Raw genomic sequence first — 18,236 nt, forward strand, 5'->3', positions numbered from 1 at the left:
CTTGTGGTTTTTGTTCTTAATATTAATTAAATGTACCGCTTCAGCAAAGTACATTTTCTTGAAGGATACTACTTATACAGCTGCTGTTATGCTGTTGTTGAAAAACAGAATTTATGGAAGATGTGTATATAGAATCTGAGTCAATATTACAAAGATAATAGGCAATAACTGCTATTTCAGTTGCAGCCTAAATTTCCATATTTCCACACGAGATAGAGCATGAAAATGGGTCAGGAAGCATCCACTCCAGGTTTTGGATTTTAAAACGTACCTGAAAGCTGGGACTAAGTTTGATGAATATACTGGTTTTCTTGTCCCACATGAGTATCAGACCAACAGTAGTGTCAACAACCGTGTAGATGCCCATGGAACGGATTTGGAATGGCATTTCTCCTCCAGGTGACCTCTGGATGACATCAGAATGTCCATCGCTGAGCACGAGCTCGTAGTTCTGGGGCAAGAAATGAAAAAGTTAGAGACAAATTTAAAAAGTCACCCATTAGGTCCATTTTTTTATATTGTTAGTAGCCATTTTTGAAATAATCATCATCAAAATGTTGTATTCAAAATTCTCCTGTTGATCTGCTTCTCTTCAAAAATCCCTCCATTGTTTTCCCTGGCAGAATTGTTGGCAGTGATCATGGAAGCGTGATAACATTTTTACTGACCTGGGGGACACTTTTATTATACAGTTTGTCTGGGACAACCCAACAGTCCTTCCAGCAAATTAGTTTGGGTGAAACTTATTAAAGAACATGCTTACCCCCAAGAAAACTTTAATGGACTTGGAGCAGGTGGTTCCTGTTGTGCCACATGGAATGTTCTCAGTGATTACTCTGAAGGTTCCCTGATTCAAACCTTTTCTGCCACAGTAGTTCTGAAACAGAGAAATGATATTCTGTGTTAATGATGTTCTGTGATGCAATATACAAGAATTATAGAATCACAGATCACCATGGTTGGAAAAGACCTTCAAGATCATCTAGTCCAACTGTCTACCTACCACTAATACTTCCCCACTAAACCACACGCCTTAGTACCACATCTGAATGTTTCTTGAACACCTCCAGGGACAGTGACTCCACCACCTCCGTGAGCAGCCCATTCCAGAGTCTGACCACTCTTTCAGAGAAGAAATTTTTCCTAATATCCAGCCTAAACCTCCCTTGCTGCAACTTAAGGTCATTTCCTATCATCCTATTACTTGGAGAATCCTAGAATCACAAAGTGGCTTGGATTGAAAAAGACCCCAAGACCATCAATTCCAAGCCCCCTGCCACAGGCAGGGCTTCCAGCTTTCAGAAAAATAAACCAGCTCCCACCTCACTACAACCTCCTTTCAGGTAGTTGTACAGAAGGAATCTGTTACCTGGATTAGAACATATTCACAGTCTCCTTCAAAATCAAAGCGTTTGCCATCAAAGGTGGTATAATGCCCATCTCCGTAAACTGAACAGGTTTCTAGGCAAGGTTCCTCGGAGCAGTGCCACTTTCTGTTTCTACACGTGCTACATAAGATGAAAAGAACTCAAAAAATGTAGAAAACAGATATTCACATATTATACAGATTTATATTTCTACATGTACATTCTTCTGTTTTTAGTTTTAAAAAATGTTAAGCCTGCAGTGAAAAAATAAGGTGTGTTTATTCTCAGAAACGCAGCAGAGCTCCAGTCTCTAGAATTTACCCAAAGAGTGTTAATTTATGATGACGTGAATAATTTGGGTTAGAAAAAACTTAGGTGTTCCATATTTCTAAATCTTGGTTGTATTGAATTATAAGTATTGCCTGAGAAGAAAAAAAGAAAGCTGTCTTAATTCTAATGAATATGATAGCATCTAAACCAAATTTTTATTCTGACCACATGCAATTTCTGCGCTGTGTGCATCTTTGAAAACAGAAGCAGTTTGCTTTTTACTTAAAATGGCCATGAGTGGGCCCAATTGGCCTTATTTTTTTGCTTAATTTATCATTTTATTTAGGATTCTTTCCTACAAATCTTAATACTGCTAGAGTGAAAAGCTATAATTCAACTAGAATTTAAACCGTTCCTTTCTAGGGGCTTGAAGATAATGTTTTAATATACTCTTACCAGTTGTTACAGCCAACTCTGATTGATTCTCCTGGAAGGTAGGAATACCCATTGTGAACACATGGGCACTCTTCAGCAACTATGCAGCCACCTTTGCCATCTGATACGTAATTAGGAGGACATATGCAGCCAGAGACGCAGTGGGTTTTGTACTGTAAAGACCGTGTAAGAGATGTGACTTGAGACATTGCCCTGATGGAAGAGTCCATCTACAACTGGTAAGCATAAAAGAGATCTAGTTTCTTACGCTTTCAATTGGGTGTACAGATTCTATACTTACACATTCCATGTCTAAAGTCTGACAACTCTTCTGGCACTCTGCTCCTGTGACACCTGCAGTGGCATTGCCACAGTCAACATAGACCATGGGAGGTTCACAGACTGGAAGAGAGAAAAAAAGCACGAGACGTGTGAAATGAACCATGTTTATATCTTTGTGTTTCCTTAAAAATTCAAAAACAAACTAGCAAACAACAAACAAAAAACGTATGTTTCAGATACATGCAACTTAAGAGAATGCATTTGACCGGAGGTAAAAACAAATGTTCTGAAGTCATACCCATTTTGGTTTTATGTTTATGCTTGGACTGTTCATAGAAGCTAATGTGCAGTTAGCTTCATAAAACGCTTCTTTTCACCAAAGGAAAAGCAAGAAAGCAAAGATCCTGTTTCACTTTGAATGTTTGAAGTGACTGGCTTTCAGTTCTTTAATTTAAAAAAATATATTTAAAAGGCGGTCATTTTTCCCCTCAAGTTCACTGAAATGAGCAAGTATTCTTTTCCCCTGGGTAATCCAGGAGGTATAACTTGATGGTTATATCACTTGAAAGCAAAAACAGTGTTTTTTGTTTTTTGGTTTTTTTTTTTCTTCACAGTTATGGTGTGTTACAGAATCATTGGTTTGTTTTCTTCTTTGATTTCAGACTTAAAGTATTTGTATCATTATAACAAAAACAGAGAATTGAAAAGGCTGAAGGTGTGAAGGGAAAATTAAATAAAATCTTAAGCAGTACGTTACCTGGTGATGGTTTCTCTCCAATGCAGCTCAGCTTTCCGTAACTGCAAGTGCTATAAAGAAGAGAAAGGTGTTATGTTTGCTTTTCTTACTGAGTTTCAATTTGTTTCCTAATTAATTTGAAAGAATGAAACAAACACTGTGTTTTCATCAGAATAGTTTAGAATATTTGAAAATATTTCATATTAGAGCAGACCAAAATGCCATTATGTTCTATAAGTGGACCAGTTTTCTTTGTCCATTTGTCTAATTAAAAATTGTCCTTCAGAATATTCCAGATTTCATTCATAATGTTAATCCTAGTACGATTGTCAAGTCTGTATCATCTCCAACTGTCAAAGAAGTCTTTTACGCTCACCGAAATTTTGTTGCAGTGAGAGTTTGGCTGAGTAGCCAAGGTTAATTCACCATAGTATGCTTTATTTGATTGCTATAGTAGTCTAATTCAAAACATGAATAGCCCTTATAATTTTTCTGAATTCTTTTTTTGTGTGTGTTGAATTCACTAGGGAGAAAAATTGGTTTGATTTGAATAAATTGCATAGGATATATGTGGTTTCCTGATTGCCTGTATCCAATCTCATTCTTTTCTTTTCAAATCTCTTACCAGACAATGCCATTATCGTGAATAACTTCCCCAGTAGACAGAGGCATTCCTTTGTAGTAACAAGGACAGCTAGATGCAGGCACACATTTTCCACTTTCATCCATGTAGGTTCCATTTACACAGGTGCAGCCATCAACTGGGACAAACTTGATGTTGCATGTGACATCAGGCTCACTCAGAGAACGACAAGTAGGTTGACAGGAATCAACATTGTAAGTGTACTCCAAGGATTTTGGACATGTGTTGGTGTATTTTGCTTGAGAGAGTAAAACAACGTGAGTTAATTTAAGGATCAGTGTAGATATAAATGCAGTATTTGAGGTGAAGTACATATGATAAAAAATGGCATTGTAGGTAGATGTGCTTTTCTAATATCCTCAGTAGTGTGATTTATTTTTTTTTTTAACTCCAAAGGAAAAATTTCCCCCATAATTGTGTCACAGATACAAATATTTTGTCCAAGTTAAAAAAAAAAAAAAGCAAAAAAGTTCAATTATATTGATACATTGTGTGTTTTTCCTTCATTGCTATTTTCTGAGCAAGTAACCAAGTATCTTGTTTATATTTCTCCTTGTATGCTGCTTGTCTTTTTCCTCTCTTCCTCAAATTCTTGGAATTGAATGCTATACTTAAAGCATAAATTAACACAATTTACTCTAGGAATCCCATATGTTCTGAAAGATTGTTTATGGGGTCTTTCGGATGATTGTTTTCAAGAGGCAAAGGGGTTTAGAACTTACTGCAGACTTTGTTCCTCCATCCATTAAGGAGTATTCCTTTAGCAGCACAGGCTCTGACATAGCTGGAAAGGGCAGCACACATGCAGTCCTCAGTACTCTCACAGTTACAAGTATCAAACATGCAGTTCTAGGGAAAGAGGATGATATGAGATCATCAGATTGTCATTTCAAAACTGTATCTTTTTAGACTTTATTTAAAGAGTCATGTTCATTACAGCTAAAAGAAAATGTAATTTGAATACGTATAAATAAACACATGCCTATTTTTTCATTTGAAGATTTCTTTGAGCCCTTTCAGAAAAGATTATTTGCAAAGAAAGATAGTAATCAGAGGCCTGTGATTTTAACTTATTTTTCCTTTTTGTTGTTGTTCTTTACTTTTGCAGGTGGTGATAGGTTTCCCTGTTGCTTCCAATTTGTAGCCATGGTACCACAGATAGTGGAACAATTAGTAAGTATTTAATACCACCTGACTTTTCATCTTTGCTAGACTCTCTGATTCAGAGGAATAAAGGGGAGAAAAAAAAAAGTCATTCTTTTTGTATGTAGGGCCATAGGTTGAATTCTTGGAATGTTTTTTTTAACAGTCCATTTGCTGCTTTGTACTTTCAGTTCTTGCTTTCTCCTTAGAAATGTGCAGAAAGGGGCCAGCTGAGAGCAACTAGGCAAAGTACTGCTTATACTCCTTTTATCTCTGGAAAAGCACCTTGTGTCGTTGGACTTGACAAAGAATCCAGACAGCTTAAGCTCGTAGATTAGGAATTTGGCATCAAGAAAATGTCTGTAAATTTATTCTCCTTTGAGTGAAAAGAAAGGTTATTTTATAAAGGAGTAGATATTATGATGCCTAGATAAAATGAATCCTTAGCTTGGAAAGAACAGTTGTAAATGTGTGTTCTCTCAGTGTTAGCATCAGTAGTCCAAATCTTATTCTTTTAAGCATGAAAAAGTTAAGAGCCAAGTACCTTCTGGTAAACTTCTGGATCCACTGTTGAGTGACATTCTGCAAAAGGTCCCATGGTATCAGAGAGCAAGCCACACCAGTGCTGAGCATAGTTATCTGTGAATTTAAAATATGCAAATTAATATTGCACTTCATTCTCTAAATTCTAGTTTCTGTTACATTACTTCCTGCAGTGAAATTAGAGAGGTTTAACTTAATAGAATTCGGCTGTTTCCTTAAATATTAACAGTATTCTGCATCATCTGTACAAAAATAATAATTCTTCATAAACTGAGCACTCTTAATTTACAGTAGTTGTTGTGGAATAAAGTAAAATTTCTTAGATGTATTTTGATAAAGAAGAATCACACTGTGAATCAAAAGTATAGTAGTTCATCTTAAAAAACTGAAGAGTGGCTGTGGATGGTGGAAGCATAAGTGTTTCTTTGTCTGAAATTCTTAAGATTCAGAGAGCTATGAAGTCATTCATGAACTATAAGTGGGTCATAGTTTGATAGCGGAAGGACCACAGTGAGTCCTCCTCCTTCAGTTGAGCTATGCACAGCTTTTTTCATTTATGATAACCAGTGCTTTCCAAGAATAGATTCCTTAGCTGTATAGTTCCAGTTTCCCTTGGGTAAATTGGTGAAAGCAACACTGGCTTTCTTTAGCCAAAGGAATATTTTTGAAAATCCAAAATATTGAACTACTTAGTACTTACTAATTGATAATTTCTATTGTCTGCTGAGGAAAATAGCATGTGTATGCAAATGGTCCGCTGTTACTTTGGCTAAATGCTTTGTGGTTGATCAGTTCATTTATTCTTTTTATCTTAAAAGAGAACACAAAAGAGCTTACCATTTTCTATACTGAGAGTGCAGGGGTTCTCAAAGGTAATTTTGGCATCAGGACAGTCAGCCTGAGTTTTCCAAGTATTGCCAAAGGCAGCCGAAGTACCCTCTATTACACCACTTGTGGTTTTGAAGTCATCTGTCTGGATGTCATTGAAGTTTCCACAGAGACCTAGAGGGAAGTAAATAGGCTGTGAAAGTCTCCTACCAAATATGCATGCTGATGAAGGCAGTTGTTAGAATAAGATCACTTACCACAGGTCTGCCCTTTGTGTGATGGGTCTAAGTTTATAAAAAGTTGCATGAGAGGTACAATTTGAATCTGCAGCTGAAGACCGAAAGTTGTTTGTAAAATGATGAAGAATGATGATGGTCTGAAGATGGTGACATTTGCTGTGGACAAGGAGGAATAATTTCATTTAAGATAGAAACAACTTTTTTTTTCTCACTATATAGGAGAATTACACAGCTGTGTGTGATCTTAGTTGTTGAAGAACAGAAATATATATATATATATATATATATATAGGATTTCAAATCCTGCACCAAGATGGGCTGTCTTTACTTTAAAGAATGAGTATGCAAAAAGCTTCCACTTTTCCATCAGCTGTTCTAAAGTGGAGGGGAAGGCATACTTTTCTGTTCCTATCTAAAAGAACACCTCTGCTTGATGAAAATGTTTAGCATGAGTTAGTGGTAGACTCCAATATGAAACTATTCTGTCATTTAATAGTTTGCTTTCTGTTCAGGTGCAGCAGTATCTGAGAAGAAGTGGTAGGATACTCTCCAGTGAGAAATATCACAGAAGTCTTTGAAAGGAACTTACCTGCAGAGAAGGGCAGCTGTGTGTAGATCATATTCACAAACACACTGCCAGAAGGCTGGATCACAACGTTCTGTCCACAAGAAAAGGCAATGACTGTCAAGCATGTTTAGGAAAGGTAAAACACTTTCCAAACATAGTATATCTAGTATTATTCAAGATAAAGGAAAGGAGTTGGGGGGGGGGGGGGGGAAGCGAAGAAGCAAGTTGGTGGACTCCAGCTATGGTGATTTTCAGATTCCCTTACTATTTCTTTTATCATTACTATGGAGATCCATTGATGGCTAAAACAGACAACTAAATGACAGAAAACTATGAGGATTTTAACTTCCAATATATCTGCTTTGTTCTTTTCGAAAACTGAATCCATTTTCAAATGAGATAAAACAAAAAATCAGTCCATGCTGTTATGAGACATTTGCATACTAATTGCATATTAAGATTGGAAAACATCACTGCAGAATATTAGCTGTTTGTATTTGCTACTTACAGTTTGTCCTCCGCTTAGACTGATGGCTACGCCCTTGAGGCAAGTCTCAGTGTCAGTGAGACCACACTTGTAGATGTCACCCAGAACAGTGAAATCATTGCTGTCACAGAGCTAAAAGAAGAAAACAAAATAAGGCCATTGTATTAGGAAGATCACACTCAGTGGGTTTTTTCACTTCTTTTTTTTTTTTTTCTGTTTCATTTTTGTTGTTCTTTGGTTTTTTGTTTTGTTTCTTTTTTTTTTTTTTTTTTGCAGACTGTGTTCTGTGAGCTGTATTCAAAGTATGCCTAATGGCCAAGTTATTACAGAGAAACACACAGAACTCATTTTTTTGGTGTTAACAGTACTAACCTGAGGACAGCTGAGATGTGGAATTACAGCCATAAGAAAATTTAATGTTAAAATTTAGGGCTTTTTAAATCTTATCTATACAGGTTGAAGGTTTTGGTGTACTTCCAGGAATCCTGTGAATCTAATTTTACATGCTGGTGCCAAAAAGGAAGTTTAACGTGTAAGTCTGATCTACGCTCACATTGTTGATCCAACCCTATGCATGTTATTTTCATTGATTTAGTCTAATCTGTTTCTAAATTTTGTTATTCTAGCTCATTTCTTCAGTGTTTATGGTTCTCTTTCCAGGTAACATTCAGCTTGAGCTTTTTCAGAGCAGGTTTTATTTAATATAAAGTCTTCAGGAGACTGATTTTGCGTTACTCATGCAGTACAAATCAACAGCCAAAAATACATTGCATTCTGAGATTTGAAATCTGCAGTCGTTAACTAAGACATACTTACTCAGGATTCAGTCCCTACGAATTTAGCAAGTCCAGTTGATCTTAAGTGGTTTTTTTTTTTTTTTTTAATGTATATATATAATTTCTGATGCTGGTTTTTGAATACATGTATGACTTCTTACCATTTTGCTCTCAAATTCTAGTGTATTCTGCATTTTCCCTTTCTCAGAAAGCGACAGTTACGAAACACCAGACAGGGAATATTCAATTAAAACAAAAAGGAAAGTGTAGAGGCTGTTTCATGAAACTAAAAACTCACTGCAGTTCTTAACCAATGATCAAATAGATAAGAATACTAAAATATATTTGTTTTCTACAAAACTATCAGAAAGCCCGTTGGGATCTATTTAAGGTTCCAGGTATTTCTTTTAAGTTTCAGAAAATGGCTGTAATTGCCAGTAGTTTAAATTAAACATTCTTGTATTTAATAACAGTGTTTTCCGTTAGCAAATTACTTTAACAAGGAATGTGACTCCTTTTTACCTTGGTTAGGACATAGCTACAATCTCCATAGAAGGAATAATATTTTTCATCAAATGTCGTAATGTGGGAGCCTCCTTCGATGCTGCAAGTCCCTGGACATGACTGGGTGACACAAGTCCATTCCCCCCCAGCACAAGTACTGAAACGAAGAAGGCATTCTGTAACCTTGGTAGTGCATGTATAAATGAAATTAGACATAAGGGCACCTTTATTTTCATGAATCATTGCTGATCATGCTGCCTTCTGGAGAAAAGAATACTGACAAAGAAACCATATTTCTTTGAGATCTCAAAATAAGTATCATTAATATAAATCATCTATCATTTATAAATATCATATATATATATATCAATATAAATATCATTTATATCATTTATATTAATGATATTTTTAACATGTTTTTTATTTCCAGTTGTTGGACAGAATTAAATTCCTTTGAACCTGGCATTCATTTTGTTACACAGTGCTGTGAAGGATGTGACATGGTAATCTCATCTCTACATGGCTTTTCAGCCTCCACAATTTGAGTTTGATTGTTCCGTATAAATGGTTAGTCTTGACATCAGAACACCTATATCTAAACTTAAAATTGTGCTTCTGAGTCTGAAGAGAAAACAGATTTGAAAAACCTCTTAAAAAGTTATCAAGGAACTTCAGCTAATAAGTAGTTCATTTTTTTTAAGGAGTAATTTTTCCCTGTCTCCAAAACATAAAGGTAACACCCCTAAAAAAAAAGTATGAGAAAGGGGCTATGTTACCATGATCTGCATTTAGATGAGAAGGAGGTACCAGGAGCATAAGTTTCGCCTTCATAGGTACAATGGCATTCCTTACGGGGAATACAGCCAGCACCATTAATGTCATCGAATACCATTCCTAGGGAAAGAAACAGTCTGTTAGTCATTCTGTGCACTACAGAATCTGCTTTTGTCTACATATCTGCCAGATGTATGAAGTGTTTTGCATTTCTCCTGCATGTGGAAAATGTAAAGGTCCTTAAAATAATAGAATGCCAGCTATAGAGGGAATGAAGAAGCTATATTTCATTGAAGCCTATCTGAAATCCTAGGATGATCATAAGGAACTTTTAAGTAAAGTCCTTTCTGTTATAGGCTTCATTAGATTGGAATTAGGATTAAAACTATTAGACAGTAAGATGGAACATTCTGCGCATTCAGTTAACTGCATGTGGATGCTGAGAATGTTCTCTTATCGTTAGTAGTAAAGTATCTTATACACAATTGAGTCGTTATATGCATGTCTTAGGACCATTTGGTGTTTGAAAGGTGTTTTTATAACCAGGGTAGATGTATGTATATCAAGGAAGATAACAACAACAACGACATAGCATGAATAGATAAAGAAGGCTTTAATGGTTTTGGCTATGAATGAAGGGTATGAAGTAACTTGCCTGAAGGACAGGTACAGCCATCTGTACAATGATCTTCACAAAGTGCAGATCGTTCAGGGTTGCTGCAGGTGTCGGAGCAGGGGGAGCCACACTCCTGGTGTTGCATGTTGAAAGGACATGACTTGGCTGAAAATAGAAAGAGTAGTATGATGCTGGCTTTTCCTTTGAAATGTTGAGAAAGAGTATTTAATATCTCTGTTTTCTGTCAAGATATAATGGACAACATCCGAGTGTAGGTTGCAACATTTTAGACCTTCTGATATGTATCGAAAATGGTAATGTAAAATCCTCTAAACCTTCATATCCATGAAATCTTGAGTGTACTCAAGTGTAAGCTGATTTCATGAAACTTATGTATACCTTTAAATGATAAATATACCTTTAAATATGTACCTTTCTTCTTCAGGAAGAAAAATTAGATATTATAAGCTCACTGTATATAAGGAGGCAGCGTAAGTAGAAGTCTTTTCCAGAGATACTTACGACATAATTCTGAGGTTCTCCAGTTCAGAGGCTGTCCACCTGCATGAGCACACTGCCGGGAGTATTCAGCAAAGGTGTTGCACATACAGAAGTCGGCCATAGAAGTATCACAGTGGCATAGGTCTTGTATGCAAGTTTCAATGTAGTCCTGAACATCCACAAGTGCATTACAGCTTGTGAATGCTTCACTGGTTAATACTGTCTTGCAGATAGAAGCCTGGAAAGGAAAACAATGAAATAGTGTTTAGAAAACATGGAAATAGTTATTTCATTTCAGGAATGAAGCAAAACAAATCAAAAGTCCATCTAGTCCAAAACCCTGTCCAACAGTAGCCATAGGCAAATGTTTAGGGAAAGATCTATTTAGAAGCTTAGAAAAACATATTATCACAATAGGACTCATGGGACTCCCTTGATGGTTCCCATATGTTGAGTTACTTTCTCAGGTGACTCTGCAAGCATTGTATTGTTTCCTTGTTTTTAGACATCTTTGGTAAATTCCTTTTTCATTTTAAAATGTCCAGTCTTCTCTTGAACTCCTGTAATTTTTATTTTCTTTTGCATTCACGTTAGCAAAGAATACTAAATTTGGGAATCTTTTTTTTTCCAGACCCATGTCTGGCCATATTCATGCTGTATTTTTACATATCTTAGCAGATATTCTCCAAACAAAGGGAGGAAAGGATAGTGTATGTTACTCTGAAAAAAAAAATTCTGAAAGAGAGGTTCTTACAAATTCAGATGAGCAGTTCATCAGAACAGTGGAAGGAATAGGATCATCACACTGCTCTGTGGGTCCATCTATCTTCTGCCTGTTCCCAAACTGTAGAGCAGTCAGTTTTGCATCTGTATAAAGTAGACAAAATATTAGAATGATATTTACTGCTTTACTAGCTTCTGCATGGAGGTGTTTTCTTTTTCTTTTAAGATACTACCCATTGAAAACAGTGATTACCAAATAATATTACTATAGTGATAGGCAAAAGGAGGTAAAAAAGGTCTGGAGCCTAACTGAAAAAAAGTAGAAGGTTACATTATTTTAAAAGATCTAACAGTGGTCGAAACACCTGAATACATCTGAAAGCTGTAACGCTATTACGTGTTAAAACTGACATCATAAAAATACCGACTGGAAGATGTATCATTAATTTGGCAGTTAATATAACCCACGTCCTATACTGCTAAAATGAGGAAAAAAAGTGCCAAGGCATAATAATGGTTTTTATTACTTTGTGAAATAAACTCGTTGTTGGTTGGGATTCCATTGAAGTCCCCACAGAGTCCACAGGTTTGGTTGGCATATTTCTTATCTAGTTCCACCTAAAAGAAATGAGGAAAGCAAGTTTAGGTTCACAGTAATGTGTAACCTGATGGTTAGAAACACTGTCCTTATGTAGTTAAAATTTGACGTGGGTGTGCTGGTGCAGACTGTAAGATGTGGAAGGTCAATGACCACCATGAAAAGCTTCATCTTAGTCCAGCCCTTGGACTGTGAACATCTGAGTATTTCACTGTGATGTGCAAGCACTATAATATAGGTTTATATTATTCTCAGTGGGAAAAAAAGTAAAACCAAGAAAAGGCTGGAATACAGATTTGTATCTATACTAAACATAGATACAAATCCATAAAGTATTAATGTCTGCTTGACTGTTTAAGATTGCAAAAATTTAAATGGACTTTCTTCTAATTATAGGCTTTCTGTCACATTTTGGATATTTTCTTACCAGGAGGGCATCCTCTTCATTCCAGAGAAAGATCAGTCCTAACTTGGCAGAAACTTTCAAATAGTTGTTGCTTCTCTCTATCATGACTCCCATATGGCTATAGGGCATCTGAATCCTGGGAAAAGATGACCATAATTCAGTGGGAGCAGGGACAGAATATCCATTGAGAAAATTGATACCAATTCCTACTCTTTGAGAAGCTTCAGTGCACAAAGATGAGGAAATTAGCCAGAACAATAACTAAATACAGACAGCTCAAATTTGTTAACGTTTGGCTATTTGGATTGTTTCTTTGTCCACAATGGATCAGCCTTACTTTCCCTGCTTTTCCTTTTGCTTATTTCTGTTAAAGGTAAAATGTTGGCATGTCTTCAGTTACACAGATCAAAAAAAGTGCTGGGATATTCTGTTTTGCAGGCAGTATGCTTCAGAATATTGCTGAATACTCCTTTAAGCCCTTGATAATGAAGGGATAGACTCTTTAGGCTTTCTGTGACATGAGTGCCATTTGTAAAGCTGTATCCAAAATAACCTTTAGTCTAGCTTGCTGTAAGTAGTTGCCATAATACACAGATCATTGTGAGATAGCTGTCCAAATATTTACTCAAACATTTGGACAGGTTTCACACTTTTTGCCAAAGTCAGTGCTACCATTTCTTCAAGAGTAGGAGGTTCCCAGATTAGCTTATTTAAAATAAGCTCAGGTGCAATCTGTAGTTGAAGTGCAAGTACAGGAACAATAAGAAATTCCTCACGGGGCTCCTGTCTGGTAAAATTAATGACAGGTAGAAACTTAAAGGTTGGAAGGCCAATACTTTGGCTGAATCCAGCTTATACAATCAACTGCGTATATAGACAATTGTTGCAATGGGGCTGCATCTGGGATATAGCTCCTCTGAACGAAATGCACACAAGGATAATCTGCAGAAGTTGCATGTTGCTCACTGTCAGGCACTCTAATTTTTGTTGTTGCCTCAAGAAGGACCAGAGCCCTTCAGCTGGTTGGGAGCAGTATCAGATCAGATGAAGAAAAGGGATGCTTGCTCAAAGAGCCTTCAGGGAGTGATAGCAGTCCCGACAATTTCAGTTCATAGTAGAAGATGTGAACGTACTGTTTGCCGTTGACCAGGACAGAGGTGCGTGTCAATTCAACCACTGCTCCTTCCAGCCTCATGATGACGTGAGTGATCACGGTAGCATTTTCCCCAGTGGTGCGCCTAATCTGGATATTGAAGTCCTCATAGGGAGATTTGCAGTTGGATGTAAAGATGTAATTGCAGACCCCAGGGAAGTAAAAGATGTCCCCATCAAAGTTCTTGAAGTGGAAGTTACCCCATGTACTGCATACACGGCCATTGTGAGAGGGGTTGCCAGCTGCGGATTCAAAATGAGCCATCAGAATTTTCTGCAATTAGCTGTAGATACCCTCCATTTAGTTCCTTTGGTGAGATATCTCCCAATGTTTTGAACACATTTAACTTACTTTACTGGAAACAGTCAGTTTGATTTATCCCAGTATTTCATATATAATATTTTTCCCCAGTTTCATCGTATTAACAAAATATAGGATGGAGATCATGCTGCTTGTAGAATATCCCTATTACTTGATTAATTGATTATTTTTCTGGTTTGTTTTTTATTTTATGAGGCTGAAGGATCTTATAAAATTTGTGAATCTGTTTAGTTCAATCCAGGTTTTGTGTGGTACAAATACACACATATCTGAGCCATGACATTTGTTGAACTCACCCTTTACTTTCAGTGTGTTTTGAAGAGGTGGGATGAACGTCAGTCCATGGGATTTGGAAACTGGTGAAAGATCTAGGACAAAAAAAAAAAGCTCAAGTTTAATCTCATGAGAAATCCTGAAAAATGGCTAGAGATTGCTTAAGTTTCTTTAGTAATATAACATTTCCTGCTACTAGTTACACCCTAGTGAGAATTTCCACAAGGCTTTACTGTTGCTTTCCATGCAATGCTCTGTATTCTATCTTTCCGTGTGTTTCACTAGCATCCAAATCTCAAAGAGATTGGCCGTAGTTTTTATTTGCATTATATATTCAAGACTCCCATCTGATGCTGGCCTTGCTAATCTGAGCTCAAAAGCAGCAGTGTAATCCTTAGATTGCTGTGTTGTAACAGTAGTGGAGAAAAAGCCACGCTAATGTCTGTATCTCAGTCTTCGCCTCTCAGTACATTTAGAAGCAGAAGGCTACTGAAGAACCTTAGAGGATGAAAAACAGCAGCTATTTTTTTCTGAACCTAGTCTCTTTCTTCTGGTGAGGATGGAACTTTACACAACCAGCTGTGAGTAGGTTTTCTTGTTTGTTTGCTTTCCCTAAAAGTAAAGCTGTTTAAATTCTGTAAAGCTTTGATCATTTTCTTCATGCAAAGACTTCTGTTCATGGGATCTTGCCTTAAATCTTCTATGTCCAAATCCTATGTTTTCTCTATAGCTCTAGCTATGAAGGGGATAGAACACTTAGAGAATCTACTATATATTTTCTTTACATCAGAGTTTGAGGATTAGCTGCAGTTTCTCCCTGGACAGTATAAAATTGTACAACACAATGACTTTCAAATTGTAGCCTGTGGAATATTAGCAACTGACTTATGTGTTTAGACTAAAACAACACTAGGACAAATCTATAATTTTAGAAAGGCAGTTTGGTTAAGTCTTGATGTAAGGATTTTAAGAAAAAGCAGATATACTACCTTATTTGATAATCTATTCCAATAACTGAATGCACTCATGAAATAATTTGAAATATACTTCCAGTTTGTGTTTAGTACTTTTTTAATTCCCAGCTAGAGACTTCACAATTGCCGATAGCAGTGCAGGCTAAATGGTTAATTATCACAACATGTCATCACCAATACACCAGTTGGCATTTTATCTTTTCACCCTTGTTTTGCTGTGTATTGTTACTCTGTTCCAGTATGTGTCATAAAACCATTTCACATACATGATGATTTAGTGCTTAATCATTGTAATCTTTAAGGTAGTTACAGTTCTGTTATTCTCACTTGTAAGTGATGCGATCATATTGACACAGCATTAAAAATGTATTTTTTATTGCCTTCTATCAAATACCTTGGTGATACGTATGTATACACACCCCCTTCTGAAAATACGCTTTTTGATAGAAAGTATGTACCTTTCATGAAGTTAAAGATTAGATAACTGTAGCACGTCAGTTGACCAGATATACTAGGCTAGATCTCAGAAGAAGTTAGTTCTCCCAAGAGCTGCTGGGACTTAGATATTCTGTAGACAGATTTTCTCTCTCTCTCTCTCTCTCTCTCTCTCTCTCTCCATTTGATTTATTTATCTATGTTTGCTCATTTATTTGTAGAGGGAAAGTAGGTTTAAGCCATTCTAGTCCCAGTCTATGAATCTAGAATTTTATCAGTTTAACTTGGGATAAAATATTAGAAATATGTCAGCATAAAAGTACTTACTATTTTGTTGCTGCAGGAATAATGGAGAGTCATAGTTCGATTGTGATTGTTGCTCATTGCCCTGAGCTTGAACTGCACCAAGGAGAGTGAAAAAGGAAAGGGTTAATGTTTAATTTACATGAGTTCCTTCATTATTTTCTTTCAACTACATTTATTTAAACTTGCAGTTTATGTATGTAAAAATTGGCAAAGCTATGTTTGTGTGCCAGACTTACATTAGGACCTGTGCTCCATGCAACCATGGTGGCCCTATACCCCTCCCTGAAATATTTTTTTCTGCAGGCTAATGAAGTACTACTGCAAGGAAGCTATCAAAAATGTGCTAGTGAGAATTTGAGCAGACTCTTATTCTATTAATTGTTGTAATATCACCCCAATACTTTGTTATATTTTTCAGATAAATGACTTAATTTTCTATTTTATGATTATTATGTCCTTTAGTCATAAGTAAAAGCCTTTGTCTATCTAAAGGGCTTTAAAAATAGTTCAATTTGTTACAGGACGTTTTTGAAGTGGAAGAGCAATCTCTATCTTCTTTTAATGAAAGCCAAAGTTACTATTTATTTTACTGTTCCAAGCACTTTTTATAATAAGCAGCAAAAGAAAAATAAACCCACAAGCCACATAGAAGGAAATAGGCCCCCAAACAGAGCTTTCTCTTTTCAGCTGTGAAGCTGCTTTTTAATCCATGCCCCTTCAGCTTCAAAGGGGCATACACACAAAATCTGTAGGGCCCAAGAGGCATTTTAACTTGTTGAGAGTTTGTCAGATACAAGGCAGGTTGCAGGGGAGGCCATGGCAGCTGGAGAAAAACTACAAAGGCAGGCCAGGCCAACTGTTTTCTGTGTCCCACAGCAGGGCAGTCCATGGGTAGCACCACTAGAGGGGCTAATACTGAAATTAGAGCTGAAGGGAGCTCCATAAATTCTTTCCTTCTTGCATCAGCTGGGAATTTGCAGCTAGGGTTGGAAGGATGTGTTGTACCCCTTTTGCAGATGTGAACCAGTCAGTGCTTCTGGGTTCCTCCCCTCCATTCCATATCCTTAGTGTGCTTTTTCTTCTTTTTCCATGCCTACTATGGCTCCAACACTCTGCCTAGTGCCACATGCTTCCCAGTTTCCCATTTCCATTGCACTGTATGGTAATACTACAGCTAGGCTTCTGATGGGCTATTCTTAGACAGCACTACTTTTTAACAGAAATTAATGTGGAATTATCTGGTGCTAGAAAAATATAAAGTAGTTCACTAGGATTTACATCGGAAACTAAAACACACTAAAAACTAACACTGTTGTCACCTTAATCTTTAAAGGAAATTAACAGAGGAATATGAATAAAAAAGATTTCTACCCATTTGTGAGTATGAAGTGTTTTTTTTGTAATATTTAAGGCAAATCTATTTGTTTTTGTACCCTGAAAAAAACAAACATTTGTTCTAAGCTTTTGTACAATCTCATGCTTATGGATAAATGACATTTAAAGTGTAATGTACAACATTTTTCAAGAAAAATCTCTACCATATTGTTAGCTGATAAAACAACAAAGAAGTATTTCACAATGCAAACAGATTCCACTAGTTTGTTCTTTCTTAAATGTGTTTTTGCACCTTTTGGTTTGTGCACTCCTAAAAGAAGTAGTTTCAAAAGCTCACATCAGAAGTTAAATGCCAGTCTTGAGGTACAGTGGTAGAAATATGAATTACTGCAGATTTCAAATGCAGAAAATGTGTTAAGAACATGAACTAGAATATGAACATTGAAGACTCTTAATTTCCTCTTTTTAGGAAGGAAAGTATTTGTAACTGAGAAGAAAATTTTGCATAAAGGTATACATTAGCTCCGCAAAGCCAAAAAAAGGTTTCAAACTCTGAAGCAGGTCATAAATTCTTTAAAACTGTAAAAATCCCAAGCAAGTAAATCCTCCTACCTTTGATCTGTACGTAGGCAAGTGCTAGTATTGATATCCATAGTGGTATTTGTGTCCCACTACCTGTGCCCATCTTCTGGAAGTCCGGTAGAAACTACCGAACAACCTGCCTCTGAGAAAGTACTGGTCTGCTCCTGAGTTTTATATAGTGAGAGAGCAAGTTTTGGCTCAGCTCCCAGATTGCTTCACAAGGTCCTTAAAAGGTGGGGCTTCGGACGTTTTACTTTTCCTTTGCAGGTGCACAGGTAAATAGAGGATGCTCTGACTTCCCTATGGTATTTGCACTCTAGGAGGAGTCTTCTTTCTACAGGTCTTGCAGATGAAATGTCAAGAGGTGAACAGGAAAAATTTTTGCACAGACTTAGTCCTACAAAATTGTTAATATTGT

At 36.5% G+C, this 18,236-nt stretch overlaps 1 protein-coding gene across 1 annotated transcript in view; it reads right to left on the reverse strand.

Moving 5' to 3' along the window:
- Positions 1–17,955, reverse strand: part of MUC5AC (mucin 5AC, oligomeric mucus/gel-forming) — a 50,230-nt gene extending 32,275 nt beyond the window's left edge. Inside the window, 24 exon segments of the mRNA XM_048948242.1 lie at positions 272–451; positions 764–877; positions 1,370–1,508; positions 2,094–2,245; positions 2,374–2,474; positions 3,112–3,161; positions 3,716–3,971; positions 4,456–4,582; positions 5,421–5,515; positions 6,257–6,421; positions 6,505–6,642; positions 7,076–7,145; positions 7,563–7,673; positions 8,840–8,978; positions 9,598–9,715; positions 10,251–10,376; positions 10,734–10,950; positions 11,467–11,579; positions 11,963–12,053; positions 12,461–12,575; positions 13,573–13,834; positions 14,210–14,281; positions 15,923–15,994; positions 17,849–17,955. Of these exon segments, the coding sequence (XP_048804199.1) occupies positions 272–451; positions 764–877; positions 1,370–1,508; positions 2,094–2,245; positions 2,374–2,474; positions 3,112–3,161; positions 3,716–3,971; positions 4,456–4,582; positions 5,421–5,515; positions 6,257–6,421; positions 6,505–6,642; positions 7,076–7,145; positions 7,563–7,673; positions 8,840–8,978; positions 9,598–9,715; positions 10,251–10,376; positions 10,734–10,950; positions 11,467–11,579; positions 11,963–12,053; positions 12,461–12,575; positions 13,573–13,834; positions 14,210–14,281; positions 15,923–15,994; positions 17,849–17,921 (3,096 nt within the window). The 5' untranslated portion in view covers positions 17,922–17,955.
- Positions 17,956–18,236: the final 281 nt, after the last annotated feature.

Source organism: Lagopus muta, chromosome 6 (genome assembly GCF_023343835.1).
Source record: "Lagopus muta isolate bLagMut1 chromosome 6, bLagMut1 primary, whole genome shotgun sequence".
Classification (NCBI taxonomy): Eukaryota; Metazoa; Chordata; class Aves; order Galliformes; family Phasianidae; genus Lagopus; species Lagopus muta.